The 23110-nt window shown below is 60.0% G+C and overlaps 1 protein-coding gene across 1 annotated transcript; it reads right to left on the bottom strand.

Annotated features, from left to right (window-relative positions):
- Window positions 1-202: 202 nt before the first annotated feature.
- LMJF_20_0770 (putative protein kinase) lies at window positions 203-12202 on the bottom strand (the record flags this gene model as incomplete). Its single annotated transcript, XM_001682777.1, has 1 exon — window positions 203-12202. One exon carries the CDS (start codon window positions 12200-12202, stop codon window positions 203-205), a length of 12000 nt encoding a protein of 3999 aa, XP_001682829.1.
- Between the last annotated feature and the right edge of the window lie 10908 nt (window positions 12203-23110).

Below are 23110 nucleotides of genomic sequence, written 5' to 3'. Positions count from 1 at the left end.
GACACAGAAATTGTAGTGGTATGATCTAGCACTCGCTTCTGTTCCCTGCCGCTAATGTACATCGACAACCCACGGCGGCAAAGCAAGACACGCCAGGCGCCAGCGTAGCGCTTCGGCCCCCGTCTCCCTCCAACATACACACACACACACACACACATACGCACGCACTTTCGTTGATCCTTCCGTCTTCTCTCATCACTCGCTATTTCGCTCCTTCAGGCATGAAAGCCGGGGATGACGATGTAGGAGGGGAGTGCTGCTGGTCGCGCTGCTCTCTCAGGGCACTGTCGCCCTCCATCACATCCTCGGCGCTGTCGTGCTCGCTCAGCTCGTCGTTCTCGTCATAATCGTCTTCTTCGTCGTACTCCTCCTCGTAAGCGGTGCTGCCGTTGCTGGAGAAGAGAACGCCACTGTCGTAGAGGCTGCTGTGGTTGCCATCGTCACCCTCAGCCTCTTCGCTGTCCTCTGAGCCGTCATGGCCTCTGCCCCGTGCGGCGCCACCCCGGCTACCGCCGCCGTCGGCGCGCATCGCGGCGTACTTGTTTAGTTTGTAGAGCATCTCCGCACGCCGCACGAGCCGCTCCGCTCGCTGACTCGCCACGGCGCCTTCCAAGATGTCAAAGTGCAGTAGTTCCTGCGCCGTCGGGCGGTTTTGGGGGTCGACATCGAGACAGTTTTTCACGAACTCGTACACGAGCGGGTTGCCGGAGAATAGCGGCGACAGGTCAGGCGTGTCCGTCAGCTCGGTGAGGTACTTGATGATCCCCATCCCCTGCGCGCACTCCATGTGTGCGAACGGCGGGCTGCCAGTGGCCATCTCCAGCACGATGCAGCCCAGCGACCAAATGTCGGCCTTGAAGTCGTAGCCGAGTCGCTGCTCCACATCCGCGGTAAGCACCTCCGGCGCCATGTACTGCGGGGTGCCGACCATCGTGTAGAGCAGCTGATGCGGCGCCAAATGCTTCGCGGTGCCAAAGTCACCAATCTTGGTGCGATTGCGCGTGCCGAGCAGAAGGTTCGCCGTCTTGAGATCCCCGTGCACGTAGCTCTTCTCGTGCACGTACGCGAGGCCGTGACAGATGCACGAGAGGTGGTGCACAATCTCCTCGAAGGGCAGCGGCACTCCGGGCGTCTCCCGGATCTTGTCACGCAGCGTGCCGCCAGGCGCCAGCTCCATGTACAGGCGCAGCAGCGTGTCGCTTTCCTTTTCGCAGTAGAAGTATTGAATGATATTCTCATGTGTCAGCGTCGTCATGGCTAAGATTTCCTGCACTACCTCGTCCGCCAGCAGTCCGTCGTGCAGGCGCATGCGCTTCATCGCCATCTTGCCGCCCGTCAGCGTGTCCTCCACCTCGAACACGTCTCCAAAGGCACCTTTGCCGATGCGTTTGCCGATCTTGTGGCGCTCGGTGGAACTGTTCGTGAAGGTGCGGCGAATCAGATCCAGCCGCTCCTCCTCGTCCCGCATTTCCGTGACGAGCTGCTCGGCCTCCTGCATCGCAATGTGGACGAGGGCGCCGGAGCCGACTTTGGGCAGTTCCACAACGGCGTGCCGGTTCAGCAGCTTCTGCACGCGCCAGTCACTGAAGTCAGACGCCATCACTACAAGCGCCAGCCGTGCGGACAGAACACGGATGTCGTCGAAAGGGTCGTCGCCCAACAGCGACTCGTAGTCCTCGGATGCGATGTCGATGTGGAGTGGGTCAATGAGCAGAATATCGGCAGTGTTCATCTCCAACTTGCGCCCCAGGTCGCGAAAGCTTGTGACGGGGACGACCGCGTGCTGCCGCGCCCAAAGAACGCGGCAGAGCTGCTGCTGATGCAGGCGGTTGCTGTCGGCGACAATCACCGTGAAGGTGCGCGTAGCACTGGACGGCGGCGCCGCTGTGCCGCCTCCGCCTCCACCGCCTCCGTTCTCTTCATCCCGCCCGTCATCGGTCGAGCCTGGCACGACGAGCAGCGGCAGCTCGACCCGCACCACGTTCCCAGGTACCTCCGGCCGCGTGAAGCCGTACACGACACCGCCGAGGTTGGCCAGTATCTTCTCCACCTGCTCGAGCTCTGCGCCACGGCGCGCGCTGACTGCTGCAAAAGTGAGGCTCCTGCTGGCTTCGAGACCGGCTCTGGGCCCGCCCCCGGCACCGGCGCCCTCACCAGCGACTCGCTCGCTGGTGCACGAGGTCGACTTTGGCGAGGTCGAGTTGAGTGCTGCAGAATTATCGACCGAAGCGCTCTCTGGTGACGCGTGGTCGCGCGTGCGCTCGCTCGCCACTGCCTCGGGGCCGCGGAGGCTCGGTATTGTTGGGCCGTCGTCACGAAGCTCGAAGCGAATGCGCCGCAGCGTGGCGGTGAGGGTGTTGGAGATGGGTGCGCTTGAGAGACCACGCACTCCGGCCCCGCTCGACGCCGTAGAGCCAGGCGTAGGCCCCACCGCGGCAGAGTTTTGGGAACCGTCCGCCCCACCTTGGGCGCTGCCGCCGCTGCCAGGGGGCTTTTCGCCTACCAGGGCTACGAGAGGAGAGTCGTGACTATGGCTGGGCAGCACCATATCGCTTCCGTGGTGTTGATGGGACTTCTGCGCGTGTAGCGGCGGCGAATGCCCGCGTGGCAGAGGCCGGTGCGGCAGGCTGACACCCGACGGGATAAGGGGGGCGACTTCACTGCTCGACTGCACCGCGGAGACTGGGATGTGGATCACCGGATAACTGGGCTTGACCGACCCGGACGGCGAGGCCACCACGTTACGCAGTTTGTGGGCAGCGGCGGCGCTGCTGCTGCTGCTGCTGTGGTTCTCTGGCGGCGCCATCGACGACATGTTCGGCGGGGCGAAAAGACTGGCAAAGCCACCCGCGCTACTGCCGCCACTGCTCACGCGGCCGACAGGACTTCCGATGCTCAGCGGCACTTGGTTCGTGTCCTGCGGCTCCACCACGGTCACCCGCAGCTCCGCATGTACGACGATCGCGTTCCCGTTGTCGCCCATATTGGGGCACTGAAGCGCGTCGCCCAGCAGAAGCCGCAGTATAGCGAGCACCTGCGGGGAGTCAAGGAACACTTCTGCCTTGGGCTCTACCAAGTCGATGTTGCAGTAGTACTCATGCTGCTGCTGTCGGGCAAACGCCATCGCCTCCACCGCGAAGCGGCGCAGTAGTGCTGAAACTCGCACCGGTCGCCACGACTGACTCACCACATCCATGTTGAGCAGCGAAAACTTTGTGAACTGCTCTACCATGGACATGCACGCATCGAGGTTTCCGCGCACCTGCAGCGCGTCCTCGGCCGTCAGTTGCCATCCGTGCGACTCGATCTGCACCATGCGGCGCTGAAACTGGCGCAGCTGCGGTTTTAGGGACCCCTCCAGCCACTTGGCCACATCCGCCGCGTACGTGCTGGCTGCCCGATACTTGCCCTCCCGACCAATTAACAGGAGCACCTCCGCTGTCTTGGCGTAGTTGGACGGGATGACTGAGAGCGCTAGACCGACTTGGTAGAGTCCGGTATTTTGGCGAAACGGGAAGACGCGCTGCTCCTGCAGTCCTCGCATGTTGTACTGCTCCCACCTGCCGGCAAAACGCGCGGCGACGGCGAGGGTGTCGCGCATGTGCTGACGCCCGTCCTCGGACCCGATGAAGTCGAACACGCTCTTGCCGATCGCCTCAAACGGCGCATAACCGGTGACGCTCTGCGCGACGGAGTTCCATCGGATGATCGTGCCATCCACGACGACGGCGATAACGATGCTCTCATTCATGCTCATCGCCTCCGCTGTAAAGCGGTAGAGGTTGCGGCTACCCGAGAAGACAATCTCCCCACGCGTGCTGACGCGGCGCCGGAGACTTGTGGTGGTGGAGGAGTGCTTCGTGAAGCTGGTGCGCCGCCCAGCCGTGGTAAGGCGGGCTGTGGCGCGCGAGTAGCGGTTGTGATCACCATCGCTGCTACTGCCTTTCCCCTTCACGTTGCCCATGTTGCCCATGGTCGCCGCCGGTGCAGGGGTGAACGACGACGAATCCTCGCCGGCACTCCCAGATGAGATGACAGCGGTGCTGGCCACTGCCGGGCTTGCAAAGGGCCCGCCGCACACAGTTGGCGCTGCCAGATAGTGCAATGTGGAAGATTCCATTCCTACTGCGTCAACGCTGTCGGCGGTTGCCCTTTCCGTCGATAAGCGCGCCATCGTCGGGCTGATCTCCAGCGGCGCGGTGCGGAAACGACGGTTGCCGGCCTGGTGCCGCTTGCCCCCCGGCTGAGAGGTGTTGCCATCGTTGCTTTCGCGACTACCGTCGTGCACGCACACTGCGACAAGCGGCGGCGACGTGCTGTGACTGTTACTACCGCTGCTGCCGGTCGTCCCGTTCGGACCGTTGCTAGAACCGCCGGGCCCGCCCGTTATGTTGTCCATGAGGGAGGCGCGGTTATGCTCGCGCTGAATGCGGTGCGATAACACCATACTCTGCCTGCAATGGCGGCGGCCGGCTTCGCTGTCTCTATTCCCTCCGGTTGTGCCGCCGCGGCTGCGTGAGCCCGATATCATTCCCTCCACCCCCATCACCGAATGCCGAAAGCGTTGCTGCTGCTGCTGCTGCTGCTGCTGCACGTGGTGAGTGCGCCGGCGTGCTGCCGGTCCAACGTTCAGTCGGAACAGCATGCGCCGCATGTCTTCCTTCAAGGCCTCGGGCACGGTGAACTCGAAAAAGTAGTAGTCTGGGTTCAACAACATGCTGCGCTTCATCTCCTCGACGACGGCACGAGTCATGATGGCCTCGAAGTGCAGGCGACTGATACGCGCTGCCTGCACGGGTGTCGTGGCAACGGCGGTGAAGAGGCCCTTGCACTTGAACACGAACTCCGTCTCACCGACCAGCTGTCCCTTTGAACGATCCACCACGACTACGGTTTTTGGGGCGCCAGCTGCCCCGGCGAGGGCGGCAGCTGTGCTTGTGAGGGAGGTCGTCACCGTGCTCGCGGCGTTGCTGCGGAGGGTGGTGTCGAGCAGCGTGTTCGCCGACTGCCGCACAGAGGCTGAAGTGGACAATGGCGACGGCGGCTTGGTGTTGTCGGTATCCAGCGAGTCTGCTGTCGATGCGTTAGGCTGCGAAAGGCCTTGCCAGCCGCTCACGCTGCGGTCCTGCTGGCTCTGTAGTCGACAGCTGCGAGGGTGCGAACTGTTGGGCCGCGGCGACCCATCGTCTGCGCCTTGCTCTGCGAGGTGGTCACCGGTCTTGCCGCGGTTGTTAGCGTGTGCTGCCTTTGCGTTCGGCAAGTGCAGCAGCTGTGGCGTGCGTGGCGTAGCGGCGTTGGCGACAGGTGACGGCGACACCATGCTGATCAGAGGGCTTCCTTTGCAAGCCTCAGCCGAGGACGCGGCGCGCTCTGCCAGCAGGTTCTGCTGCTGAGCACCTGTGTTCAAGCTCGCCATTGCCGCTTGCGAGAACAAGAGTGTGGAAGACGGCATCTGGGAAGCGACGGCCAGCGGCGTGAGCGAGGATGACAGGGAGCCGGTAATGGCGCTGGGTGCGGCGCCGTGCCGTGTCGTGGAAGTGCCGGCGACCGTCGAAGCCGCTGCGGCGGACGCGGCGCTGGACATGTGTGCTTCGCTGAGTGTGGTTAAGCCGGCAAAGTGTGAAAAGAAGTGGGAGGTGGTGATCGCGTGGCGCGCCTCCTCTTCTGGCGCAGCGCAGCGCCTTGGAAACGGCCAATTGCTCGTCTCTCCACCAGAACTGGGCGGGGCCTGGTATGTCATGCGCACATTGCCCGACATGAGCAGGTGCATCCACTCCACCGACGCGCCTTGCTCTGTCAGCTTGGCTCCTTTGCGCAGCCGGCACACGCGGAACGAGTCGGCCAACCTCATCTTGATGGAGGGGGAGAGCCCTTTGAACAGCACACACTCGTTGACGTACTGTAGAAACATGTACCGTCGAGCATCCTTCTCATGAAGGACGAGCTTCTGATAGTCCACCTTCTTCAGCGCGTATAGCACCACGGTGGGTGTGGCGGCTGTCAAGGTGACGCGGCTGCGTTCCACGTGGTACGACATCTCCATTTCGCCGTAAAACTGCCCACGTGCCAGTGTGCGGGTGACGAGTCCTTTGCGCGAGATCGTCAGCTTGCCGGACACGATGAGCAGCAGCTGCCCTAGCGTGCTATCGCCCTCGCGCACCACGGTGGCCCCGCGCTGCAGCTCCATCCTCCCCATTGTGCGCACCAGCGTCTCCAGCTGCGTCTCATCCAAGGAGGCGAAGGCGTCGTAGTGCGCCACGACCTCGCGAACCACCTCCAGCTCCTCCGGTGCGACGTGGTCTTCTCGGGAGAAGAACGAGTTCATTGCGACCACAACCGATGACGTGACCATCGGCAGCTCCGAGAGCGGCGGCGACTGCGTCGAGGGCTCGATGCTGATGGGGCTCATCGCCGCCGTAATAGGCGTGGCGAGAACGGCCCCGTCTGCGCTGTCCGCCACTGGCGCTATCGCTGATGGTAATATCGACGCGGTTGCCGCGGACACGTCGCCCCCTTCGGCGACGGTGCCGCTGCACGTGTTCAGCAGCGACACCGTCTGCGAAGACGGCAGAGAGGCGCAATCTTCGCCAGCGCCGCTGCCATCCACCATGCGTAGCAGGGTTTTGTGGTTGTTGCCCTGCAACGTAGGGGGGCTCTGGCTTGAGTGGGTCACGAAGAGGTCGTTGACGTGTGCTTCGTCCGCTGTGGCAAGACTGCTGAGCTCCTCATTGACACCCGCGCTGGCGACGGGCTCCGCCGTCACGACATTCGTCCCCGAAACGACGGCCGCCCCGGCAGACTGGCTCGGGATGCTGCTCATGATGGCAGGCCCGTTCATGCTGTCTTTGCTACTGCGGTGGCTGCCATACACCGTTCGCGCCGACTGAGTGCCAGCGGCAGCGGCGAGAGCCACCGCCATCCGCAAAGTGGCGCCGAGATTGATATCCTCGAACTCCAGCTCGCTCCCGGCGCTGTGCAGATGCTGCGCGTGCAGAGGCGGGGACAGAGAGTCAGACCCCATGCCGCCCCAGCCCACCACACCGCTGCCCCCCCATGCGGACGCAGACAAGGATTTGGCGGCGCTACTGCCGAGCTCTCGACCGCTCTGCAGTCGCTCTTGAGGGGCCTCCGCAGCAGATGAACCAGAGACTTGGGAGTTGCCAAAGGTTCCAGGCCAGTATCCCGGGGCGTTGTCGGAGCGTCGACCGCCACCGCCATCGTCACCTGAATTGGTGATCTGCGCACTGCCGCTCGGCAGCGACGACACCGATTCCGCTGAATACGCGTGCAGGCTAATGGGATTCGCCGCCGCTTCGAGCGGCATAAACTGTTCATGGGTGCCGCACTGTGGGAGAAGGGTGCTCTCGTTGCCGTCGCCACGCGCGCCGCGCTGCTCTAGCAGCGACAAAGAACCACTGTTCCCGTTGCTGCACCTCTGCTGTGTGCCCTCCAGCGCCTCCGGTGCGACGGTCGCGCTCGGCTCCGCAGCCGCAGCCGCTACACCAGTGGTTGCAAATTGATCGACGGTGTTTTGGTCCTTTGCGTGAGCGGCGAGGCTCTGGTCAGAGGAGGAGACGATACCATGATCATGCTGCAGTGCATGGTTTTGACGTTGTTGTGCCGCGTAGCTGCCAAGGTCGCAGGTGTCAGATCCGCCAAACGCCGCGCCCTGATGGTCCTCGTTGCCGCTGTCCGCCCCCCGTGCATCAGCGACCGTGGCAGTGCGTGCAGTGCTGTGCTCTGGCGTTGTGGCCTCGTCCGGGTCAGCCACGCCCATAAGCTTTTGCCCGCTGACAGAGATGCCCGTCGTGGCGAGGCTAGAGTGACCTGTGTGGGACAACGGCGGCGGCCCACTGAGCGACTGTGGACGTCTGGTGGCGGCAGCGCTGCCGAGACGGTCCTCTGTCGTTTTTTTGGTCGCCGATTGCTGTTGCGGCTGCTGCCACTGCTGGAGCGCCGTGGCAGTGAGCACATACCCGCCGGGTGACGGTGATGAAGATCGACGACGCAGGTTCGACATATCGGTGCTGGACGGCTGCTTGTAGAAGGACAAGTTGCTGCGCTCTGACTGGGATGTTGGATGCTGTGAAGTGACGCCATCGCTGCCGCCGCCAGGGACAACCGGGACGGGTGAGTTCCCTCGCGACGTGTTGGCGCGTGCGGTGGATGTAGCGGCGTTCGCGAACTGCTCGCCATGCGTGTTTTCCAGCCGTGTGGGAGAGGGCACACGATGCATGCCAATGCTGGTTCCGTCGCTGGCGCCACGCCCTGAGACCTCCAAGTGCAAAGGCAGTGAGGGCACGCTGCCAGGCACCTCCTCGTGCGTTGGCGGAAGTGATCGAAGCACGCTTTGGCTGAGTGCATCCCGCACCAACGCCTCCACCGAGGTGGACCCGCCTTTGGAGCGAGACCTCGAGTGGCCGCCCTCCGGCGCTCGGCCAACCATAGCTAAAGCACCCACGCCATCCTCGTTGCGGCCGCTCGCTGCCAGGGCAGGCGCCTGGCCATTCCCACCGCCGACAAGGTGTGCAAAGCTCGGCGCCCGGCCCGTCGGACTCCGGTCGGGTCCAAACGCGCCCGACCACGGCCGCCCCGGGGTGATCGACCCGACCAGCGGCGACGACCCGTCACCCGACAAGCCTACGCCCCCCAGTGTTGTGTCGGCTGCTGCGTTTGTAACGTTCAGAAGACCGCGATTGCGGTTCGACGCATCACCGATGGTTGCCATCATGCTGATCGACTCGCTCTCTGGCGTCGCGGCCGCGTCGCTGCTGCCTCCACTGCTGCTCAGCAGACCTTCCAGGAACACAATGGCAGCAGCGTACTTGGCGGCGGGCAGCTGGTCGAGCAGCTTGCCAAGTCGGCGCGCCGACTCGAGCTTCATCGTAGAAGAGAGCGGCGAGGATGCGGTCGATAATGCCGCTACCGGCCCCAGCTTGTCCTTGGTGAGCGACAGGTTCGTGTTTCGTGCGCCGTCGGTGGCGCCGTGCAGCCCCGCAGATTGACAGAACGCCGACGGCGCTGCTGTATTGGAATCTGCGACGTCGTCATCCTGCACTGCTTTGCGCTCCTGCACGGAAGTGGCCTCTCCAGCTACAACAGCAGAGCCGCTTGCCCGAACCCCAGTAACCGATCCCGCAGAGACCGCCGCCAAGTTTGAATGGAGCTTTGGGAAGCCGAGCAACTGTAGATTTTCCAGGGACTCGCCGCCCACGACGCCATCGCCAACACCCAGCGCAGGCAAATCCATCGGTGCGTGCGGCGTGATGAACGGGGCCGGCGGTGACGAGCTCCCTGTCATGACGCCAGTTGCCGGGTCGACGTAGCGACCTGCTGCACCGGTCATGGGCGCGGGACGCCGACCAAAACTAGTGTTCGGCACACCGCGTCGGCCAAAGCTGGTGTTTGTCATCCCCCCGCCAACCACCAAGTCGGCGAGCATCGGCGTGGGCAAGACGCTGAAGGTGGAGGAGACGGGTCGCGTTGCGTACGGAGGAAAGCCTGATGATTGTGTGACAGCCGTCGAGGTGTGGGTCTGCGCAAGGTGGCCGCCTCCGACCCCACTTGCGCTGACGGTGGGGTAGGACGGCAGTGCACAAGCGCCACCGCTCGTCGGAGAAAACGCAGGCGCCGATGGCGGTGACACCCCAGCTTCGCGGTAGTCAATCACTTCGTTCGTCGTCGCGTCCACAGCGAGGATGGGAACAAACATGGCGAAGCTGACGTCGTCGTCGCCGTCCCTTCCGTCGCCCTCTGCAGCCGCTTCTGCTAAGTCTGCTGCATCCTTCTCACTTCCGCGGGCCGTACTGTGCACAGGCTCAGTTTTGTCAGCCGCGGCGTGGCTGCCGTGACGCTCTGCCTCTCCACCTTCCTCTGCTTCGCTGTCGCTTCTCGAAAACTCCTCCTTGGCCGCGCCGCGCTTCGCCGCTGAGGCTTCTGTGCGAATGATCGAGGAAGCATCAGTAGAAAGCTCGGTGGCTCGGCCGCTGGTGTGACCAACTCGGTCACGCGCCAGTGCCGCCGGCCCGTGTGCCCCATCACACTGCTGCTGCTCCTGCTGCTGCACAGCGGGACTGAGGTTGACCTCGGCGTTGGCGCCAAGGAGACCAATGGCCGAGGCGACTGTAGATGCGCTCGCCGCTGAGATGACGGTGATGCGGCGCTGCGGTGGGCTGGTGAAGGCGCCTTTATCACCAGTGTAGCGATCACCAGCGCTGCTGCTGCTGCTGCTGCTCTTATGGATGCCCTTGTGTTCCGCCGTCACCAAAGCTGGAACGTCGTTCACAGCCGTCTCAGCGGCGCGTGAGCTGCTCGAGCTCTGGCGTACCTCGCGCCCGCTGTGGGCGGCCTCATGCGGCGCTGAAAGCCCATCTGTCGAGGTGCTGGACTCGCTCTCCATTGTCATCCTGCGGTGAGACGACGGAATGTCAACGTCGGCAGAGGTCGAGGAGCCAGCGACTGTTGTTCGGCGCGACTGAAGCTCCACACGTGCCCCCTCCACACCATCATTTTCAGGACACCTAAAGGCGGTGAAGGACGACGATGATGACGAGGGCGAAGATGACGAGGAAGTCTTGGGTTTAGGGGGGAGGCTGCTCGGCGCAGCTGCCGTTGCATTTCGTTCAGTTTCCTCGCTTCTTTGCATTGGACTGCTCGACTCACACTCCGCCGCTTGCGACTCTTTGTGCTCGCCGGCCTCTGCGGGCGGCGGTGCCAGCGTGGTCAACAGCGACCCACGCCGAGGCGAGCGGCTGCCAGCGTCATCGCTCGTGCTGTACCTCGAGGACTCGGACATTTCGTTTCTGCGCGATCCAGCGTCATTGCTGATGCCGTGGACACCGCGCTGTTGCGACGCCATCGGAGTCGCGACGCTCTTCTGATCCTTCCGCTGCGCGCGCCGCTCAAAAGCCCTGCGCTTGCGCGTGGGGTGTCCCACAGACGCAGGCCGCTCGATGGCTGTGCCGGTTGTGTCCCCGTCGCCGTCGGCCGTCAGCGGTGACTTTGCGATATCGTCCGCCTCATCTTCACCTGACGTGTTGGTTCGACGGCGTTGGCGCGAGTGTCGGCCCGAGCAACCTTGGCGGCACGAGACTTCCGTCCAGCATGGCCTTGTGGCGCCGCTGTCACTGGCCAAGTCGCCCATTGTGCTGCCGCTGGCCTGGAATAAAAAGCTTGTGCTGCTGGGTAGCTCTGTCGAGCGTGTCAGGACGGCTGTGCCGCTCGGCGGCGCTTGGCTCTCTTGCTCCCGGGCGCCGCTGCCACTGTTGGTGCTGCCGCCACCTTCATCAACGTTATCGTCGTCCTCATCTTCTTCGCTCACAAGGCGGTCAGCCAGCCAGTCGCGGGTGAACGCACGCGGGTCAACAGGCTTCGCCGCCATCAGCGACAGCGAAAGTTGCGCGATGAGGGCCGGGATGTGGAACATGTCGAGGTAAGCCTCATCGCTTAGCAGCCGGGCGTTGACAGCGCTGACTGTCGGCGACGCCGAGACGAGTGACAGTGCGCCCAGAGAGGTGGTGGCAGTGCCGCGAGGGTGCCGGCGGCGAACGCCGCCTCCGCTACGACCGCCTGCACGCTTGTTGGTGAATGTCGACAGCGTGTTGGACGACGCTCGCACTAGAGTGGCAGCTACGAGGTCCACGGTGCTCATGGAGTGCACCGAGGTGCGTCGCTGTCGACTCGACGAGCGGCTGGGGCGCGGGAGCTCTAAAGGAGACCCAGGGTTGGAGAGAGAGGAGCGGCGTCCTCGATGCTGTTTCGGCTCGGTTGCCCGCTCGATAGGGCTACCAAGTGTGCCCTTGATTGCTGAGGGTCGAGTCTCCGCAACACGGCGACGCCGCCGCTGCTGAGCGGGCGACTCGCCAGGGCTACTCTTGTCCTCGGACCCCGTAGAGGCGCTCTGCAGGGATGTCTGAATGGCGACCTTCTCCAACAGCACCACTGGTGCGACATTAGGGAGCTGTGAGCGTGCACGGCTGGTGGTTGCTCCTGCCGCAGCCGGTGCTTCCACCGCATCGACCGTGCAAGGCGGCGCGCTCTCCGATATAAAGGTCACTACTTCACGAGTGGCAGACGACCCTGAAGCTGAAACGCTAGACGATGAGGATGATGCTCCACGCTGCCGCGGCTGAAACTCTACTCGCCGCGTGAATATGCCGTCGTCGCTGCTGCTGTCACTCGAGGAAGAGAAAAAGTCGGACATGTCGGCTTCAGCTGCAGCAGCAGCACCCTTGCAAAGACAGTCAGGCGACGAAGAGAGGGGCAAATCTACAGTGTCTCGACGCCTTGCCTCGCTTTCACCTCCCTCCTCCTTTTTCGATGCAATGTGACTGGATCGACACCTTTCCGATTTTGTTTCTTGCTGCGGTGTTGTGACGGTGTTTGTGAAGGCCTTGCGCCCTTTTATGCTCCTCGCGGTTGAGTGGGTGGGAAACGGTGTGCGTACGTGGGTATGTTGCACGTGTGTGCGTGTGTGCGACGGGTGTCTACAGCCGGGGTGGAAAGAAACGAATAATTTTCTTTTCCGCTTGCTGGCGTGTTGATGGTGTCGGAGGTCGTACTTTTCTTCAGCTCTGATTTTCAGCTTTGGTAGCCGCACACACACACACACACACACACACCGAATCAGCACAGCACGGCCGCTCTCACCACGCCAAACACACGCAGACTGCGTGAGGGAGGAAAGTTCGAGGGACGACAAGACGATGATCACTACTACAACAGCGGAAAAAACAAACGAATCGAGCCGCCACACGAGAGCAGAGCACACGGCGAAGAAGAGATAAGACGCCAAGACACGGAACGAAGATCCTCCCCCGACAAAGAAAGGATGATGTGCGTGTTTGCTTGTGTTCGGGCGCTTGTGCGAGGAGGGTGTTGGTGGTGATCGAGGCACCCACCTCAAGAGATGCGCTACGAGCAGGCCGCAATAAGCGAATAAAGAAAAAACAAAAAACCTCGGCCCTCAAGGAAAGGATAGATACTCGTGTGTGTTTCGCTTGCTCTCTCTCTCTGTCTATGCTTGCCAGTAAAGTGAGGAAGCGATCCGCAGCGATGGCAACGCTTCCACGATACGGTGTATGCCCTCTCTTTCTGCCCGCCTCCTTTTCGCTATTTGTGGTTGGTGTGCGCAGCTGCAGGGGTGGCTCGCTGCTGTCATCGCTGTTTGCGTCTTTTTACCCTTCTATCGCTTGGCTAGCGCAGTGGAGACGCAGGTTAGCAGAGGAATCAACGAATCGAATCCGAAAGGAAAGGGACCAGCACGTGAAGGGCGGCCAGAACACACACACACACACACACACACACACACACACACACGAATGCAAGAAACAATCAAAAGCCAAACAAACAAACAGAAGAGAGACGAATGTTCGCAAGCAGAGGAGAACGCAGGACGGAGTCGAAAAAGCACGTCTTTCGGTGTTCTTGTTCACGAACGACACGGGTAGGAAGAGCGAGGAAGAGAGACGCAAAATGACGAGGAGCGGAGGGACGCTGCGTGGAACGAGTCTGCGCGCGTTTGCACGAATGGATAGCGAAGGAGCGCGCTGTTGGCGGTGATGAGAGAGGAGGAGGAGGAGGAGGGGCGATCAATATCGCCGAGAGGGCCAAAGAGGCGATATATATATATATATATATACATATATACATATATATATATATATAGACAGCTAATGCGGCCGCCGGAACACGCAAACACACACACACATACACACACAAAATAAAAAGAAGCAATCCCACCAAAACATCAAAAAACAATCAACGAGACAAGAGAGAGAACGCAGAGAGAGAGAGAGAGAGAAAGAAGCCCAACAAACGAGCAACAACAACAACGGGGAAAACACCGAACAGCAAAGCAAAAAGAAAGAAAAGAAGGTGCAGCGACAACGAAACCTAAGAATACACACACGCACACACACAAGCAGTGACACTCACACGCAGACACTCTCCGTTCCAGAGTGTGGGCTTTCTGTCTTCGCCTGCAGAGATCCAGTGATGTATAAAATTTATGATTGCACAAAAGAAGTGTGAGTGGCAAAGATGGTGAGGGGGGGGTGACGGAGGAAGCTAGAGCAGAAGGCGAGCGAAAGAAGAAGAGGAGCAGCTGGTGGTGCTGGTGGCGGGACGGCAGATGATGGGCGGTGATGACTGCAGCGAACAAGCTGAAGAAAAATAAGAACCCACTCTGACACACGGGTGCAGCAGAGAATGTGTATATGCGTGGGCGTCGCTCACTCTCTCTGTGATGGGGAAACCGGCTGAGCTGTCGCGACCAGATGAGGCAGATATCCGCAGAGGACAAGGCGGAAGACGAGAGAAAACAAACACCGGCAAACAAAAAGGCTGTAGGGGAGACGTGGCTGAGATGAGGTGACGTGTGCGTGTGTGAAGTGCGTGGAGTACAGATACGCCGATAAAGGAGAAGGGCTGCGTGCGTTGCTATGCACGGAAGCTAGGCAAGAGCCTCGCTCCACGGCGAGGCAGGCGTGCGCGTCTCGGCCGCTGTAGCAGTTTTAGTGCCTTCTCCGTCTCTCTTGCCAGACTTCGTGTTCTTCGCGTTGCCTGCTTGGTGCGCTTTTTGTGCACTAGCGCTACTTAGGGGCCGGCTAGGGTTCCCACCCCTCGCATGACCTCTGCCGCCTCCAGGTGCTGGCGCTCCCCGCCTCGATGGGTTGCACGTGCGCACCCCCTGAGAGGTCTCTCTGTCACCTGCTTTAGCGATGTTTGGCACCCTGAACGTGAGCGGGTGCCGTTAACGTCGACTTTCTGGACAGGCAGACACACACTAATGAGTGCACCCTACGATGCGAGAAGACCGGGGGAGACGATGTGGATGGACAGATAAAACCAGACACACAAGAGATAGAGACGAAGAAGCACCACAACTGGCCGTGTGCCGGCGGCGAACGTGAGCGAAGCCACAGGGGCGGGGAGGGAAGTGGGTGGGTGGAGTAGCAAATGGTGTGGGATGGCGAAAAATGGGAGACAAAGGAGCGGTAAGGTAAACCGATGCGTAATGATTGCGTCTTGCAAGTTCTTGTGTGTGCGTGCAACGTCGCTGCTACTGCTGGTGACTCAGAGCACAGCAGAGCTAGCAGGAAGGAGCACAAGAACGAAAAAGACGCTCCCCGTGCAATAAGAGAACGCGCACGTATTGTTGTGTGGGTGCGTTTAAAAGTTGCTGCCGTTGCCCAGTCGCCGTAGATGTCGCATGGGTTGGGATGGACAAATGGATGGGAAAGTGTGTGTGTGTGGGGGGGGGGAGGGGGGGGGAGTGCGAGAGAGGAAGAAAGAAGGGACGACGAGCAGATATGCAAGAAGGGTGGTACCTACAACGGAGGAGGAGAGTAGGTGTCCTCCACGTCCATCAACCCAGACTACTGGACAGGGAGGGAGGTTGAAAGGATAACAAGAGAGCTGGCTTGCGCGCACACACACACACACAAACGGCGTGCCGCGCGGCCATCATCCCTCTCTCCCCGCATGCGCAGGGATGCCCGAACAGGCGTAGAGAACGATGAGCCAGCGCGAGAGACAGACGTAGAGTGAGGGAGAGAGGACTCTAGTCCAAACCAAGAGAAGGCACGGGCGTCTGCAGGGTTGGCGTCCACGCGGCTCTGCGAATCCTTTTGCTTTTTTCCCATCTTTTTGCCTGCACGTTACACATCGAACAAAAATGAAGAAGAACATTTTGTTGGTTCCTCTATTCTCATGCGTCGTCACTTGCCCCCTCCCCTCCTCCATACACATGTGCGTGCGTGTGAGTGTGTGTGGGGGTGGGTGGGTGGGTGGGTGGAGGTTGGCCACACATTACCATTGGAGAGTCCTCCCGTCTTCCTTTTTCGCTTGTCTGCCGCTCACTCGCTTGGCGTATACGGGTGTGTGTCCTCATCGCCACTAAGAAGGATGCTACGCACCGTTGACATCACAGGACAAACAACGAAGAGCAAGGGACAAGAACCCCTCCCTCCCTCCTTCCCTCAACAACAACAGACCGCAGGGCGAGAGGAGTGAGAACAACAAAAGAAGCCAGAAAACACAGATGAAACCAAACCAAACCCGATAAGCGATAGAAGAGTCAGTCGCAGAGATCATATTACAACGACGAAGACGACTCACCACAGCTGTGGGTAGTCGCAGTCGTTGCCGTTATCGAAGAAGTTCCTGATCATGTAAGGAGGCCCACAGGGAAGAGCAGTCGAAACCTTAACAACGAAAACAAACAGAGATAAACACTGGAAACAACGAAAGCAGAAAGAGAGGAGGCGGTGGGATGTGGGGAGGAGAGGGGGGGGGAGAGGGCCAGTGAGCTGAGAACATACACAGCGAGAGAGAGAGAGAGGGCGAACAAAGGTGTGGTGCTGCCCTCGTTCCAGTCACCATCATTTTCGTCAGTAATGCCGCTGTTTTCTTTTTTTTGTAGGGAGGGGAGGGAGGGAGGGGGGGGGGTTGCCGTTCATGTTATTATCGCCGTATTTCTCTGCTTCCTTTTTTTTCTTCCTTGCCCGCTTTATGGCGTGGACGCACACGACGAGAGAGACCGCGCAGTAAAACAACCACACGGCGAGCAGTCGCGCACACGCCGAGGCACTGTAGAGTAGAGCGACTGATCGAGCCGGCGAGTTTGTGTCGGGAATAGAGACAGTTGGTCACGCAACAAGAAAAACACTGACAGCGTGAGCGTAAGAGAGAGAGTAGTTACCGAAGGGGGAAGGAGAGAGAGGATTGGACGAGGACGAGGAAGAAGGCAGACAGCATACCACAGCACAACAAAACCCCCTCCACAGAAAAACTAAACCCCAATGACACCCAAGCCGGGGAAGCACCACCATGGCACAGAGCCATCCATCAAGAGCTAACAACCAAAGAGAGAGAGAGATGAACGATTACCATAAACAGTACATCCACGCACACACACACACACACACACACGCACGTACACACAACATCCTTTTTTGTTGGCTCGTTTCAAATGTCCTCCCACGCGCCCATTCCACCACGTACAGGTCAGCCGATAGATGCAGGCAACCACCGCTCACCCGGCCCTGTTGCACCACGGCTCCATCCCCGGCCCTCTAGAGCGAACCGTCCTGCCGTCGAATCGGGGCCGTGCGTCGTACGGGCTCGCCCTCTCCTCTCTCGACCCCTCGCCAGGTACGTGCTGCGCGATCGGCGCCAGGCGGCCTTGCGTGGACTGCATGCCTTGACCTGTGCGGGGCGCGTCCACGGTCCTGCTCGAGGGCGGTGGCGGTGGCGTCTGCCGTGCGGGTAGTAGGGGATGGGTCTAGGCGCGTGCCCGATGAGCTCCGGGAGGAGGTTGGCCAGCCTCAGGCCAGGGCCCTCACTGAGGCCCTGCACCCGGCCGGTACGCCGTGCCTCTTCCTGAGTCGCTTCCAGCCGCGGAATTGTATAATAGGGCCCGGAGCCTCGACACACATGTGAGCCTGGAGAGGACGCGCTGGCGCAACTCGCGGCGCTCGCGTGATGCCTCCGACATCTGCGCCTCATCAGCCCACCCGGTCACATGGAGAGGATGCCGCATGTGCCGCGACAGATGGGACGCTGCCATGAGCCTGTGGCGGCAGGGGCACTCCGCCTTCTCCCGAATTAGCACACCTTTCACAGCAGTGGGTGTGTTGAGCGGAATGGGCCCGCGGAGAGGCATGTGCCTGAGCACAAGGGGCTCACAGCCCGCCATTCTGAAGGGGGCGCAGGGGGCAGCCACCGACACCGAACGGAGGAGGCTCACGCAGCGCAAGAAGCACATGTGCACTCACATCACTGCACGCAAGGCCACAGCGTGAAATGAGGTGTGCTCTGGGCCTCGAGCGATCCGCGAATCTCGCGTAGCGTCTTCGGCGCAGCGCCAGAGCGGACGCTCTCATAGCAAAAGCAGGCGGGGGCGGGGGCACCACGATGCTAGCGGAGGAGCAGCCAGCGCACCATCCGCACGCCATGCGACCCGCATGGAACTGGGCGAGGGTGGACTCCTGTCGCTCGGTGAGCTCAGAATCCTTGCTCATTGGTGTGGGACGGTGGCCGCCGAGTACCTCTCGTCGTGGTGCGCCGCATCCTGCACCGCGATTTCGGGGGGATGCCCGCCTGGCGGCTGAGAAGCGGTGATCGGATCGCTGATCCATGCAGTCGGTGCGGCGCCGCTGACATTGCTGATTTCGCGAACTTGTCAACTTCCTCATTGTACTGCAGCGTACAAGGGGCAAAGAAAACCAAAAAATGAGAGGTGCGTGCGAGGGGGTCGTAGCGCCCGCAGTTGTGCCAAGGGATGCCGCCGCAGGCCCTCTTCGGCCGTTGCGCGGCCCGTGAGGAGGCAGAGCGGTTCCGCATCAGCAGCCGCCCTTGTTCCTCCGTGCCTCGGATGAGAGACGTGTCCTCGCAGCAGGCCAAGCCCCCGCTCCACTGCACCGCACCCAGCAGGTCCACCACAAGGATGAAGAGGAGAGGGCCTAGAACTGACCCTTGCGGGCCTCCGCATGTAAGTAATCCATGACTCAGCGAGTACGGTACGGGCCTACAGCTTGACCCTCCTCAGTGCCGTGATCTACACAGCCGAAGGCGCAAGCGCGGGGCCCGCAAGCGCCGCTCCGATTTTCGCACCTGGCCAGCGCGCTGCATCACTTTGCGGAGGAGCAAGTACAGGGGGTCTGCGGTGGAGCGGTGGGGACGGAAGTCAGGATGCTGCGGTTGAGGGGGGGGAGAGGGGCTTGCCTGCCAGATGGTCGCGCAGTCGTCGCGAGCTCATTCGTTCGAGCGGCTTGCATAGATTCATGGTCAACGTCGCAGGGCGGTCGGGCGCGGGACCACCGTCGGGCTTGTGCGGTTTCAGGAGGGGCTCACTGTGCCCCTCCTTTCCACGTAGCAGCGACGCGGCCGGTGGCGACCCTCTGGTTTTAGATTTTCAGCCGCACTCTCCCTACCGCGCACCGGGAGGGCCTTGCCGCTATCGCAGTGAATTTCGTCGACGCCCGGGGCGGGGCCGCGGTGGACTCCACCGTGTGCCTTCTTCGAGCGCACCCACCGTAAACGGTTTGAGAGGCGTGGACCTGCGGCTCGGTGGGACGCAGAGGTGGGGCGCACGGCCGGATGTTGCCTCGGCTTCTGTTGGTGCGTCGTCACCAATGCACTGACCTGCTCTTGCGCACTCAGGTGGCGGCAGCCTTGTCGCAGTGCTGGCGTGTGCGGTGCACGGGGACATGGACAGACTCGATCGGTGCCCATGATCGAGGGCCGCTGGGGGGGTGAGAGGGTGTTGCAGGACTGTGTCCACCCTTCAAGGCTGGCTTGTTGGAGCTCTTTGATGAGCGTATCGGAGATGACGATGCTCGGGAGACACACAGGATACCCTCTCGAGAGCTGTGTCCCATCGTGCCAGCTCTGGCGTCCAGAACGGCTTATAAGCGACTGCGCCAGATGGGACAGTTTTCTGGAGGACTCGGCCACGCGTCTCGCGATGAAGTTCACCTCATCCTCGCGTGACCGGTTGCAGCTGTGCATGCGTGGGAGTGCAGTTGACGCGCGATGCCGTGGTGACGTCTGCGTGGCGGCGTCGTCGATGTGCCGTGCCGTGGTGTGGCTATGACTTGCACATGCCAGGTGCTCGTCATTGAGTCAATCGTGTGGGGTGGTCCCCTCCCTGGCCGGCTGGGTCGTCATCTCGTGTCGCACACCGGGCGGCGCGAGGCGGCCCCCGTTCTGATGGTGTGTGGGCCGCGTGCGACATTGCCTGGTGTCTGATGGAGAGCCTCCCGTGCCGCGAGGTGGTGTACATGCGCCCAATAGGGACGTAGCAGCACAGTCGCAACGCTGCCGCTTCGCCGTTGTCGTTGAGAACAGGGGAACAGCGTACATCTATCCATATGTCCTGTTTTATGTGCTCAGAGACACCGCCGTCGCCCTTTTCTCCCGCGACACCGGAGCGTTGAATGCCCGCGAGGCCCACTGCCCCAAAGGCCTGTCGGGGTGAGAATTGCGCCCCTCTTGTCCAACACAGACCTGCCATCGAAGGTTCACCAAGGGGCTGGGCCAACCAGCGCTGTCTGGTGTCGTTCAGCCGACCGCAATGCCACCGCGTACAGCGCAGGCGAGGCCCATGGATCATGCTCAACATCACGGCAACGCAGCAAAGGCAGAAAAGCAGGTGGTCGATGCGCACACTTATCGAGTCGGGGACACCGTTCGTAGTGAGCTGGTACGAGCGTAATCGTGGCTGCAAGTCTCTTCGGTACAGCGCCAGCCCAGAGCTCTCCGCTGATGCCAAGAGTCCGCCAGCCGTACCCGGAGGGCATCCTGCCGGCTGCTTGGCTTCCCCACAAAGAGTTTGAGGTACTGGGTGCTGTGGCTCAGCACTGAGGTGTGCCCCCCCCCCTCCCCCCCACCCGTCATCCGCGATGTGTGTGTGGGGTGGAGGGAGGGAGGGAGACCAGAGCAACAACCGGAAAAGCACCGGAACGCCCACACACCAACGCTCATACGGAAAAGGTGGGAGGGAGGGAGGAGGGGGGGGGGTGGCGATGGCGAGACAAGACAGGAAATGGCGACATGCAAAGGACACAAAGACAGCCCCCCCCCCCAAAAAAAAAAAGATCAAGACAAACCCTAATACCCACCCGAGGAAGTGAGAGAAGTGGAAGAAAGAGAGGGGGAGGGGACTAATAATAATAAACAGTGTCGATGATAATGAGTATTGGTGCATGCTTATCTATATGTAGTGCTTGTGCGTGTTAACGTTTAAAGATGACCGTGTCCATTTTCTTTTCTTTTGTTGTTGTTATATTTTCTGCTTGCGCCTATGTCTGTCTGTGTTCCTGTGTGCTAGCTGCATTCCTAGTATATACTTCTAGGTAGGTATGACTGTGTAGACACACAAAAAACACACCGACAGACAGGCATAGACGCGCATCTCTCTCTCTCTCTCTATATATACACGTCTTTACGTATATACGCATACACACACACACACACACACCTTTCAGTTCTTCGTACGGATTGCGTAAGTTTTCCGAAAGAAGCAGAAACGAAAAGAAAACAAGAGCAAACACCCCCCCCAAAAAAAAAATGGTCAACGAAAAAGATACCCGCCGTCACAACCCCCTCCTCCTCCTCCCCCCTCCGAACAAAAAAACTCAGCAACAGAACTTAGCAACGAGCACACACACAAAAAAAGCGACCAGAGAGGGAGAGAGCGGAAGAAGAACAAAGGAGCGGGTGCGTGACGAAGAGAGAAGGATGATAATGATGGTGATGATTAGACAAGTGTGCAGGCTTCGGTGTCCGAAAAAAAAAGGAGGTTCAAGGCCGTCGTCATTTTTTTTTATTGCTATACATATATATGTGTTTATTTATACTCTGTTGCTATTCCCACAGCTCGACACCGAACAGACCAGCCCTCACAAGCGAGCACCCCCTTCCACACACACACACATACTCGTAAATAAATAAATACATATATATATATATATATAGGCAGCTACATCTCCCTCTACCTTTCTCTCTCTCTCTCTATATATATATATACGTGGGTATAGATCTGTTGAACAATGCGGAGATGAAGGGGAGCACAAGACGACAAAAGGAAAGGGAGAAAGGGAAGAGAGAAGCAGGCAAGTTATACGATTAGCGCCATCATCGACGATAACGGTGCCGACGCAGAGGATCAGGTAGCGACATCCACTACCACCCTAGACTGCCACACCCTGCCACACACACACACACACACAAGCGCGCGTACACAAAACTAGTCAGGCAGGCGAAGAGGGCGGGTTGTGGGTGGTGGGGCGAAGGCAAGTGGTGAAAGGAGGAGGAAGACAACACAAACAATATCACGTTCAGCGACAGGACAAAGAAAAGAAGGTAAAACGCTTTGATTGTGCAAGGAAGAGAAGGCATAGAGACGAAGATGGAGAGATAGAAAGAGCGAACAAGCCCCTCCCCTCTCTCTCTCCTCCTCCTCCTCCTCCCCCAAAAAACAACAGCAAAAAAAACGGATGTGCCGCGGAGGTCTGCAAGCACGCAGCAGCTGCGTGCGGGTCACAGCAAAAATAAAAATCAATGAATATATATGTCATATAGAAAAGACCACACATACACACGTGCACATATATATGTGTGTAGATCTCAACACACACACACACACACACACACACACACACGCATACACGCACATACACAGAAAACAAACAACAAAAACAAAGGACACCCAATCGTGGAAGGAGGAAGAGCCGTGGTAGTGGAACTACAGAATCCTAATAAAAATAAAAGTTGCAACAACGTGTGTGTGTGAGAGTGAAATACAGCAAACACGGGAGGAGGGGAAGAAATAATGATAAAATGAAAAGAAGATGGCCAGCTTTAGGGAGAAAGCAACGAAAACAAAAACCAACAGAGAAGAAGCGCTTGCATTTTATTCATTGAGAGGCGTCGATATAAATATATAAATGGAGAGACGGGAGAGAGAGAGGGAGAGACGGGAGAGAGAGAGGGAGAGACGGGAGAAGAAAACAACAGAAGCAAAAGGGGTGCAGGTGCCCACGACGAGGCGAGGAGCGAAGAATACCGTGAATACACAGAAGCGGAAGGCAGAAAGAGAGACGGAGGTTCAGCTCCGTCTACGGCACTCGCCCCGTTCCCCCCCCTTTTTCCCCCATCTCCATCCCTCCCTGTACCACTCCAGTTTCCTCTGCTCATCATCCGGCCCTTCTTCGCTTTCTTGTGCGCATGCATGTATCATCAACCGCACCTGCGCGTGTTTGCGACAGCGGGAGGGGGGAGGGGAAGGGTGCACAGCGTAGACTGGAGGAAGAGAAGCAGAAAAACGACGACCACACACACACACACACATACACACACATACACACAATAACAAGAACGACACAAAAGAGATCAACGTAAACAGACCGAAAAGATCAAGCCGCTCACACCGCATCCGTGCACAAGAAAAAAGACGTGCCCTCGTGGCGAGAGAGAAAGAGGGGAGGGGGGAGGGGAGAGGAGGGGAGGGGAGGGAGAGGTGGGCGCTTCTCGTTGGCAGCCATACGGGGGCGGGCGGGGGCGGCGAATCAGAGAGCGCTGCACTGGGCACTTTGCCTCGGCAGTA

The sequence above is a fragment of the Leishmania major genome, chromosome 20, assembly GCF_000002725.2.
Source record: "Leishmania major strain Friedlin complete genome, chromosome 20".
NCBI lineage: Eukaryota > Euglenozoa > Kinetoplastea > Trypanosomatida > Trypanosomatidae > Leishmania > Leishmania major.
This window is presented reverse-complemented; position numbering and strand designations above follow the sequence as displayed.